At 38.2% G+C, this 11,007-nt stretch overlaps 3 protein-coding genes across 5 annotated transcripts in view; all 3 read right to left on the reverse strand.

Moving 5' to 3' along the window:
- LOC105163024 (probable pre-mRNA-splicing factor ATP-dependent RNA helicase DEAH2) overlaps positions 1–4,716 on the reverse strand; it is a 5,147-nt gene extending 431 nt beyond the window's left edge. Inside the window, exons 1-7 of one of the 3 annotated variants that reach the window (XM_011081225.2) lie at positions 4,285–4,711; positions 3,431–3,633; positions 2,239–3,323; positions 1,703–1,828; positions 1,372–1,610; positions 1,136–1,254; positions 34–242 (exon numbers count right to left, since the gene is read on the reverse strand). In XM_011081225.2, the coding sequence (XP_011079527.1) occupies positions 116–242; positions 1,136–1,254; positions 1,372–1,610; positions 1,703–1,828; positions 2,239–3,323; positions 3,431–3,633; positions 4,285–4,569 (2,184 nt within the window). In that variant the 5' untranslated portion in view covers positions 4,570–4,711 and the 3' untranslated portion in view covers positions 34–115. Of the gene's footprint in view, positions 1–33; positions 243–1,135; positions 1,255–1,371; positions 1,611–1,702; positions 1,939–2,238; positions 3,324–3,430; positions 3,634–4,284 lie in introns of those variants that run through there. The other 2 variants (XM_020694575.1, XM_020694576.1) reach the window with 2 other exon arrangements.
- LOC105163025 lies at positions 5,561–8,557 on the reverse strand. Its single transcript, XM_011081226.2, has 4 exons — positions 8,287–8,557; positions 7,238–8,045; positions 6,126–6,267; positions 5,561–6,038 (listed from the first exon to the last, which is right to left on the reverse strand). The coding sequence occupies exons 2-4, from the start codon at positions 7,827–7,829 to the stop codon at positions 6,026–6,028; spliced, it is 747 nt and encodes a 248-aa protein (XP_011079528.1). The 5' UTR covers positions 7,830–8,045; positions 8,287–8,557; the 3' UTR covers positions 5,561–6,025.
- LOC105163026 (Werner Syndrome-like exonuclease) lies at positions 9,743–10,719 on the reverse strand. Its single transcript, XM_011081228.2, has one exon. The coding sequence runs from the start codon at positions 10,556–10,558 to the stop codon at positions 9,965–9,967; it is 594 nt and encodes a 197-aa protein (XP_011079530.1). The 5' UTR covers positions 10,559–10,719; the 3' UTR covers positions 9,743–9,964.

Genomic DNA, 11,007 nt, shown 5'->3' on the forward strand with positions numbered 1-11,007 from the left:
GGGGGCGGGGGGGTCGGGGGGTGGGGGGGGGGGGGGGGGGGGGGGGGTTGTGCTCAACCAAAATGCGGAGGAGACTTCCATGAAGATCTTCAGGTCTTCCTCCACGCATATCACTTCATTTCTTATTCCTGCTCTCTTCCCTCGCATTCTCCCGCTTCTTATACAGTTTCTCTAGTTGGCGCTTTGCTTCACAATTGGGAAAGTTGGAAAGGTCATAGTAATGCGGTGCGACATCAACCAACCTACAAACAATAAGAAATCCAAACAGATTTTAAAAATGGAATATAATAACAAAAAAGCATATCATGGAGATCAAGACCACTTACTGACGAAATTAAAATTTAATTACTATTTCACCAAAAAACACAAATATGAAAACAAGTGCTGGAAACCACCTGCCACACAGAACCATTCCCAGATTTTTTTAAAGAATATGAAAAGAAGCAAACATGACCATCATGCACCATCCTGCAGAGACTCACTCCTATAACCAACTTGAGCAAAAACCACACCTAACAATGGCCCCTTTAATCTATCTCTCTTTTCATCAATTTTCTCATTTTTGTTGCCACCAAGTACTTGAAGTACCAGAAGTCTATAGGAAAAAACATCTTTGTTACCACCAAGTACTCAAGTACCAGAAGTCTATAGAAAAAATATTTAAATATACACGAAATATCATCATGGAACTCCATGGAAAAATGAAAGGAATATAACAGCCTACCAAAAAGAAACTGAACAAAAGGTGTAGAAAGGGGACACTGAAAGCGCAAAATTACCAACCCATTTCCACCAATATGAAAGAAGGGAAAAGTCAACAGACACCCATAAGAGCCTCGAAAGAAATGAAAGATTAAAGTCGAGTGTGTCGATGACATTCTATACAAATTAGGGAGTAGCAACTCTAACTCCAACTTATGATTCCTTCTCCATCAGAAACAAAAGCATCAACATATCACGATGTCACTCAACTAGATTCTATGGACATGAGGAGAAAGCAGCACATTTTGGTTACATCAATCACCTCCTATAGCCCCTCGTAATAACAGTTGCAAGAAGGAGAAAATATGTACATATCACATGTGGCAATCTATTTTCCATGCAACAGCACAAAACATAGTGACCAGAAACTGACCATTCGCCACGAATATCCGTTACTGTACGAATGAAGTTCCTGCTTGTTAGGACATATTCATTGTAGATAACCCACTCCGGCTTATGGTCCAGGCAATTTGAAGGATGTAAGTGAACAACCTGCAACGTTAATTCATGCCATAAATATTGGTGAAGGAAACATATAAAAAGATCAGGATGGTAGAACACATATTAGACATTTTAAATGCAATATTGGGCACTGTTGTGAGCACATACTTGGTTGTCTTTCACAGTTAGATAGTGCCCAGTCCGCTCTAAATGGGCAACCTGCATAAAGTATCCAGCCAGCATAGCCTTCCTGATATTCACATAGTAATCACGGCTGTTAAAGTCTGTACTGCATAGCTTCAAATTGAATCTGGCCATAATGCGAGCTAGCTGCTGTCTGACATTGTCTGCAGACTTCAGTGCTCTATGATTGATAAAATTCTCATAGCACCACTGTGGATCTTCCTCTACACATCAACATTTATGAGCAAATATTAGCACCACTACATATAGCAAGAAAAGGGGAACCAAATGAAGAGATATTGAAACTATCACTCACTATTTTGTTTGTAAGCATGATACACATTCAACAGCGTGAGATGATCTCCGTCGATGTGCCCAAAACGAGCTTTTGCTTCATCTGCAGCTTTTTGAGCCTCCCTAGGCCGGACAAAGCAATTGGGTACTAGAGAAAAAATTGGTTATCACAGAGGAGGCCCACGGAAGGTCAGCAGATGTATAGAGGCCAGACGACACCATTTGCTTCATGAGAGAATACTGAGAAACTGCAACTATCTGCATCAGCACTTACTTAGAAATCCTTGGTACATGCCAATGGAGGCATGAAACCCAGACAAGAGATGCTGATGACAACCTAAACAGACACTCAGATACCAACAAGATACACGAGTGCTTTTGCACTCATGTATGCAATTAAGTATCTGTGGTTGCCACCCGCGGAACCATATCTGCAGATATATGACAACCAGAGCACAGACTTCACACATGATGAAGCACAGACTCGACAAAGAGGATCTACTTCTTTGTAGATATGGGGCAATACTCAAGACTGAGACAAAGAGTAAAGTTGCATACCTGAAAGCATAGCAGATATAGAGAGGATCTCGTTGGAACAATTAAATTCTGGACTGACAACCAGCATTTTCGCCATCTGAGGATCCAAGGGAAACTCACTCATGATTTCACCCAACTTGGTCAAGTTCCCATCATCATCGAGGGCTCCTAAGTAATTCAGAACCTCCAATGCTCTCATCAGAGTCTCCGGAGCAGGTGGATCCATAAAATCAAAATGCACCAGATCATCTATCCCCAGTTTTTTCAAAGTTAGAACAGTGTTCGCAAGGTTTGACCTTAATATCTCTGGATAGGTCTGCGGTGCAAGGTCATTGTGGAAACTCTTTTCAGTGTAGAGCCTGAAACATTTTCCAGGCTGCGTTCTTCCAGCACGTCCTGACCGTTGATGGGCACTAGCCTTTGATATAGGAGAAACCAACAGAGACTCAACACGAATTCGTGGATTGTAGACTTTTTGTTTTGCAAACCCAGGGTCTATGACATAAACTATGCCATCAATTGTCAAAGAGGTTTCAGCAATATTTGTAGAAACAACAATCTTTCTTCCTGGAGGACCACCTTCCACAGCCGGAGGTGGAGCGGGTTCAAAAATCTTCTGCTGCATTGCTGGAGGAAGTGTTGAATACAGTGGCACTATTTTAGCTGGTCCTACTTGATCCCCAGCATTAGCTATTTCCTTAGCTAATTTTTTACATGCATCTTCGATTTCCTCTTCACCGGTCAGGAAAACAAGTATATCACCAGGAGGTTCACACGCATGTATCTGATATACAGTCTTTATAGCAGCTTCGAGGTAATCCCTCTCAGGCTCCTGGGTATAAAAGATCTCGACTGGATGAAGCCTTCCAGGAACTTTCATGAGTGGTGCACCAAAAAAGTAGCCTTGAAACTTTTCAGCCTCTAGAGTGGCACTCATAACTACTAGTTTCAGGTCAGGTCTGTTTTTCAACACTTCCTTCAGAAGCCCAAATAGAACATCTGTTGCCAAAGTTCTCTCATGAGCCTCATCAAGAATTATCACTTTATATCTCTCCAGCAATGGATCTGTCATGGCTTCTCTTAAAAGCATACCATCTGTTAAGTACCTGAAACATAGAAGGAGATGTATCAGGAAAGTATCGCAATGGAAGACAAGTAAGAACTCCAACAAACAAACTGAAAAAGGAAGGGTCCAAATGATGAAAAAATTTACTTTAATACAGTCCGTGCACTGCTACAATCCTCGAAACGTATACTATAACCTACTTCCTCTCCAATTGTCACATCCATCTCTTCAGCAACCCTCCTTGAAACAGACATTGCAGCCACCCTGCGAGGCTGTGTACATCCAACCATGAACTTCCTACGTTTATCTGCAGTCTCTATCTCTACAGCATCCAGTACGAACTGGGGAATCTGTGACAAAACCAAAACGTTAAAATACAATCCCCTAGCTCAACTAATTAGTTCAAGGAAGGAAATATTGGCATAAGACAAAATCCACCTAAGTTATTGTAGAAACGTAATTAGAGAAGTGTCATAAAGTTGCAGAATCAATTAATAGAAAAGCTAATTTTAGAATTGCAGGTGTTGGAGAAGTAAGCAAGGAGATGAAAGAGAATAATGTATTAAACTTATAGGAAGTGTGAGAACTGAAAAGGGGATGAACCGGAAATACTTTTCCTTGCCATAACCACAATAGATAGCAAGAGGCAGCTCCCCATCTCCACCATGCATTGCTCTTTGTGGCAAATGCAAACTTGTAAACTTCGTCTTATCACAAAGGTTTGAGAAGGGGACCGCCTCTCACACGGGGAAAAAAAACAAATATTCATGCCACCGTCTTAAAACGTTTCCCACTTGCTGGCAATCGCAAACCAGAAAACACAGGAATTCGCTGGTTTTATATGGAGATGAAAAACTGCGACATCCTCTCGATAATGCGAGGCTTCATTAAAGCCAGCGGTTTAAGCAAATACTTAGCTCCAAAAGCTTGAGATCCCTAACGATAGGGGTCTATGAACTCAAATATAACATCATAAAACTATAAGGTGCATGAATACTAACCTGAGTGGTTTTACCACTACCAGTTTCACCGACAAGAATTAGGGTCTGATTGGTTCTAAGCGCCTGCAAAAACTCCTCTTTCTGGTGCCAGACAGGGAGAGACTTCCTCTTCTCTAAAATCTCATAATACCTCTGGGAATAAGGCCTTCCATTCCACCTGTTAATCGTCGAAGCGACCGCGGCAGTGGCCGTTCCCCCGCCGTTGGCTCTGGACATCTTCCCGGAAACAGCCGTCTCGTCCACTACATCAAACAGGCTCACCTTCCTCTTCCTCTCCGTTCCCATCTACCTAAGGTTCCTCCTCCAATGCCGTGGCAATAAATTTGTCCGTCAAATAGGGAGAGCGGAAGATAATATAGAAGGTCCGATGGGGAAGACGAAACCCTAGAGAGAGAAACTAAAAGAATGGTTAGGGTTTGCGGTCGCCAATATATAGTTACGTTAAACGGAGGGAGCTTCTGGATTTTTAATAAACCTATTATTATCAGCGTTTACCAAGCAACCGACATTTTTAAATTTTGGGCCTCAGCCCAAATTCAAATAGCGAAGCCCATTTGTGATGTGACTGCTAAGGATTGCTTGAGGTTGAGGTATCGTTTATTCAGTTATTCAAATGATAACCATAAATTGCTATAAAATTAAAAAAATAAAATTGATATTAATTATAGACAATTTATTTAAATTAATCTTTGAAAATGATCAAACTCAGGTTTATTTATATGAAGAATAACTGGTAATTTAATTTTTACCATCCTTTATGCATAATAAATGACAATGTCAAAATTTTAAGAAATATTTATTCAAAATCATAAAAAAGTAGTATTAAAAAAATAAATATTCATGTTAAATTATAGGTCTTGTGGTGCCATTTGAAGAAACCTTGTTTTGGAGAAGAAGATGACTTTTTTTAGCAAAGACATCATGGGGGGATGAGGGGAAGAAGGCACGAGGAAGGGAGTAATTTTACCCCTTATCCAATTGGACTATTCCAAAAGATGGGTGAACATGAAATTGAAATTGCATTGGTCCATGCTTCTTCCGAGTTGGGCAAACATTTACTACTCTTCAACACCTATCAATTGGAAACTATTTTTTATTGTAGAAATTAATAGTTTTGTTTGATTTTATTTCCATTCTCAATGTTTAATTTTAGATGAAGTTATGTTTCTGTATTTAATTCTATTAGAAGCTGTAATTTTTTGTAAGACCATAAACGAGTTTGAGATCCAAACCAACCAAGATGGAGAGACAAAAATAAAAGTGAGAGACCAAGACATCAAAGTCACACTCTTCTTCTTTTTCTTCATTAATAATATATAGTATAGATATGGTGTAGAGAAAGTATGTTATGAGATAATGGACAATACAACAATTATCAGCTTCACAATTATGACAACACTCGTGCCCTGTTGCTTTGTACTCTCCCTAATCTTCACATCCTTGCACCCTTAGCTCACTATCACATTTTGTAATTTTACTCTGCTCCTCAGAAGAAAACTCTCAACTTCTTAATACAACTTATCTTTCCCCTCCGTATATTCCGTAAGTTAACTTGTAAAATAAATAAATAAAATAAAACAACTGCAAGAATCCAGCAGCTGCTGCATACACACACAGAGCAACAATTTGCACCTCAGTTAGAGTTTGGTCTCCAGAAACGGTGTCTTGTGGCTTCAATTGTTTTCTTCTACTTCAAGATTATCCGTTGTTACCAGGCAAACACAACTCCAAAACCAGAGAGCTAGTTGTTAGATCTGCATCGACAAAGTTAAATAAATGATGGATTTAATTATTTTACGAGAAGCAAGTAATGAAAAATGGGGGGTAAAAGTAGTACGGACTTGGGTGGCAGAAAACTTGATGCAGCACCATCATCCGACATAACAGTTTTGTAAAGCTGGATAGGCGACAAGTCTGTTGTCTCTGGTGCTGGTTGAGGAGCCTCCGTGAGTGCCAAATTTGAACTACCGAGGGAACCAAGCCCTGCAGAGAAATAATTGACCACAAAAGCTAACAACATTATTCATCATTGTAACAACCTATTCAAATATACAAAGATAGGCCAACTATCAGCTTCGTTTAGCATCAGAGTGTTTGGATGGATTACAAGATCTTGATGCTCTATAAGTTTGATAGATGGCATGCAAACCACACAAGAAATTGGTTACTTTGAGAGACTCTTTGCAATGTGACCAAAGCCCTAACTTTTTTTATCTAACAACAAGGTATCTCAGCAAGCATATTTCAAATATGCAAAAAACTCTCTCTTGCTAGTTTCACTACTGTGAAAATATTCAACAATAGTTCCTGCCAGTGTCTAAACTGTAACGTTCCTGAAAGGGAAAATGCAGTACCCATTCCAGGTTTGTTCTTGCTCAGGTCAACTGCAACATAATCCCCGTGAAAAATATCAGCAGGCAAAACCTCTTTGTCCCAATGTTATCTCAGTGAAAATTGATCTATCTTGGGTGCATAAATGTGCAACATCTGAAAACTTACAAGCACCAAACCAGACAAAATGGGGAGACCCTTTGAGGAACTTAATAAGTAATGACATGACATAACTTAACACAATCAAATTGTACAACTCATTAAGATCTATCTGTTCATCCGCCTTCAATTGAAACGGATACAGAATAAAAATGAAAATCAAAACACAAGGTGACGTCTAGACATGGAGTTCCTAAAGCGAAACGTAAAACGTTTTCATCATCTGAAACATCAAATTCCCAACTTCTGAAACATATCAACTCATGACCCCTGATGCATGAAAATAAATTAAGATTTCAAGATATGAATAACGAAGTCATTCAAGAAGGGTTTGCGTCGTACACCATATATTTGATTTACTTCCCATTTTGGAGGATGTTTTCAACATCAGCAGAATGTACTACTTCCCATTTGTGTATGAATTCAGCAGATATAATACTTCTAAGAGAATATGATGATATACCTTGGAAGATTAGCACAAGAATAAAGAGAATCGTGATGACCATGGCCGATATAGTGCCACCAGAAGATGGTGAAAATGACGACGATGATGATGATGAGGGTGGCGGCAATCTAGCTGCTTTCATCTTCTTATATGCTTTAAGACGTTCAATCCTCTCCCGCTTCTTCATAGCAATCTTAGAAATCTCTTTGATCAACCTCATGTCAGCAGCATCCAAGGAGGGACCTTTAGGAGGCCGAGGCGGTTTGGGAGCCTTTTTAACTTTTCCAGCCTTCCTTCTCTCTTTCTCATGGTCCTTTTCAGCAAGCGGAAAAAGCCCCTGACACGGCTGCTGTCCTGGATTGTTATCCGCCAACAATGCCGTCGTCTCATGTGGATCCTCAACCAATCCTCCAGCAGAACTGGCATCTGCCTTTATGCTGGGCTCACTTTCGGCTGATTTATTGTATCCCAAAATCCCACCAACAAGCCTGTTCAATGATTTCTTCGCCTTACTCGAAACGGGATCTCTTTTGACATTAGCTCCATGACTTGCGTCACCACTCTCAATATCAACTACGACGTCTTTTGCTTTTGAGTTGCTATATTCCATTTTCCATTAATTTATATACTTATCTGGGCTTAATTCGTCAATTCTCCCCCTGAAATTATCTCTCTATGTTGTCCAAATCATACAGCGTGCATGTAACAACCAAATGGATGCACTGATCTCAATTTTTCACTTTTCCTATCAAGATGTTCAGTTTACCTCCAAAATATAAACAGGGCTCAGAAAAAACCCAGCAGAATTCCAAAGCAACAAAATTTCCTGGAATTAAAAAATCATGAAAACTTTCAAAATGTCAGGATTCCGGACAGGAGCCTCCAAGAAGACAACATTCGACAATTAATTTCCCTCGAAAGAATACAACATATAAAACTCAACATCAAGTGTTTGTCCAAACAAATAATGCAGCTGGAAATCGGAAATCCACAAAGGAACAATAAAAATACCAAAAGAAAATGAAAAAGAAAAACATGAGATAAAATTACGGAGAAATTGGGCGTACCAATTATGAAACAATATTTGGAAACCTCAAAATTCAGCGACAAGGCACGGAAAAAAGGAGGGTTTGTGAAGTTTCGAGAAAGAAGTTATCCACCCCCCATATTCAACTTTCCTTATATTGCCTCTTCTTTCCCCTTCAATATATTTACGTCCGTCGGGACGGACAAGTATGAAATGATGGATTGGATGAATACAGAGGAGAAGATGACGTCATGAAGCGAGGAGAGGCAACAACCAGACAACCTTTGTCGGGTAGCCCGACGATTGCTGGGCCGGACCATTTTATACGTCGAGGTTTTATAAACTTCATATTTTATCCATTCCACGTTGGCTATGAGTTGTTGTTTTTCTTTTTTTTCACCACTGCTTTTTCCTAATATTTCCAATAACCATAATTCCAGAATTTGCTGCGTTCATTTCTTCCACAAGTTTCAAACATTTTACCCAAATTTCCCAAAGCTTGAAAACCTTAGGCTTTGTTTGGATTTGTATTATCGCCTTTTTCGACATAAGATAAAGTACATTCAATGTTTATTTTTTTATTTTTATATCTTATTTGCGTATTTTTTTGTTTTTCAATTTTTTATATATAATATATATACATAATATAAAACAGATATAATTTAATAATAAATAGTATTTTTTGTCTCCCAAACATACAACAGTAAACATAAAATATTTATATATAAAAATATATGATTTGACGTGATTTTTATCTCCCAAATCTCAACATTATACCTACACCACTTATTTTAAAATATTTTAAATAATCCCAAAACACAAATCTAAACATATTATCTATTTTCAACACACACTTACTTATCTCTATTTTTCTTTTTCTATTTTTAAAACACCACACGAATCCAAACACAATGTTAGTATTTGTATTCATTTATTTTTCTCTCCGCTTTGAGTAATTTTTTATCATTATAGAAATTAAAAACAAAAAAAAAAAAGAACACACATAAATTTTTATTGTTTTTAAATTAAAACTATTTTTTTTATTTTTCCACATAATCTAAGATTCTTAAGATTTTCTATCTCGATTATTACATTTTTATATAATTGATGTAGGAATAATGGTTTGAAAGGTTGTGTCAAAGTCTGATGCATTGGAATAATTAAAGCAATTCTAAGGTGGTTTTTTTATCTTGAATGTTTTTTTTTTAAATAATAAATTTAATCTATTTGAAAAGCATATCCCGTTTTCGTAAATAGAATCTAAATTAAACAAAGTTGGACATAGTCGCAATATAATCACCAGCATATGCGGACATGAGTTACAAGCTTAGCAGGCTCACAAACAATTGTTAAGATGACCCTCTTTAATACACAATACAAATGTTTAAACAAAAATTTGAAAATGAGTCAACCTTAAAAAACAATTTTGGTCAACAGGGATGATGGTCGACAGCAGGATATGGGCAACACAATCCCCGGTAGGGCCGAAGCGGCAGACAAACGTATGGGGTCACCGAAATGAACAACGGTCCAATATTCCCATAGGCCCAACCTGGATAGTATTTGATGTTCCTTTTGTCTAGATTCCAATTATTTTCTAAATAAATCATTATAAGAAACACGAAAATAATATCTTAAAATTACTCCATTTCCTTTCTTATCATTCAGCCAAACAAGCAGAAAAGATAGAGAATTAGAACATAAACAAACATCGGTAATCAACGTCCATTGAGAAGCTTACGGCCAATCCTGTAAGAAGCATAAGCATCAATACAAGCATACTCAATCTGGTCCAGACTCAAGTTCCTAGCTTCCCAATTGCTCCGACAAACATGAATGGGCTTAGCCATGTTAAGCCCCACAAACCAGCTAGCCAGGTCCTTCAGCCCCGGCCTACGAATGAATTCCAATGGGTGACTTGCCATAGCCATTTCTTGAATGTCAGTCACAGCAGGGCAAACCAGCCCATACTCTTTCTGAAGCTTGTACGCATCATCCTCAACTCCAACTCCAACAAACGTGACACTGGGATGAACCAAGAAATTCTTGAGGGACTGAGGAATGAAATCCAAGTAAAAGAGTTGGAGGATGAGACACTTGGTGTCCGCGCAGAGCTGGAGTGTTGCAATTTTGTTGTTCTCCAAGGCGTAGGAGTTGGGCTTCCACTCGCAGTCCAGGCCGACTATGATACTTTGTCCACCGTACATGGAAAGCACTTCCTGCACCCAGTTGGTGACGCTGGCTGCCTTGTCCGTTACCGTCGTTTCAATTCTAACGCCTGAGAATGAAATCACATATTTGTTTGAGGCCATTAATTGATCTTCGTACAATTTTGCACTGACGTTAACCACTATTTATAGAAAGGTTTAATAGTGAAGAGAGTGAATGCATAATTTATTTAAGTTTCATGGGAAGATTAAAAGGCATGTACATTTTCCAACAATTCTCATTCAATGTATTTCTTGGAATCTGAAGGAGGACTTGATCTTTTGCAAGAAGCATTAGTTAGTTCAGACAAAATTTTCTCTAAATTAGACAAATCAATCATATTATGTGTGATTAGTCATTTTTGTTAGGTTATAAACACAAATACATTGTGTTTGTGATATAATTGGTTCAATTTCAATCAAGTTTGGGGTTCGAATTTTGCTTCAAGCTTGAAGGAAGCTTATTTTAACAATATATATACTTTTAATTAATTAATATATGATGTTTTATTAATATTCTTTTTTATATATAATTAGGAGATATATGCGTGATT

This window comes from Sesamum indicum, linkage group LG6 (assembly GCF_000512975.1).
Source record: "Sesamum indicum cultivar Zhongzhi No. 13 linkage group LG6, S_indicum_v1.0, whole genome shotgun sequence".
Lineage (NCBI taxonomy): Eukaryota > Viridiplantae > Streptophyta > Magnoliopsida > Lamiales > Pedaliaceae > Sesamum > Sesamum indicum.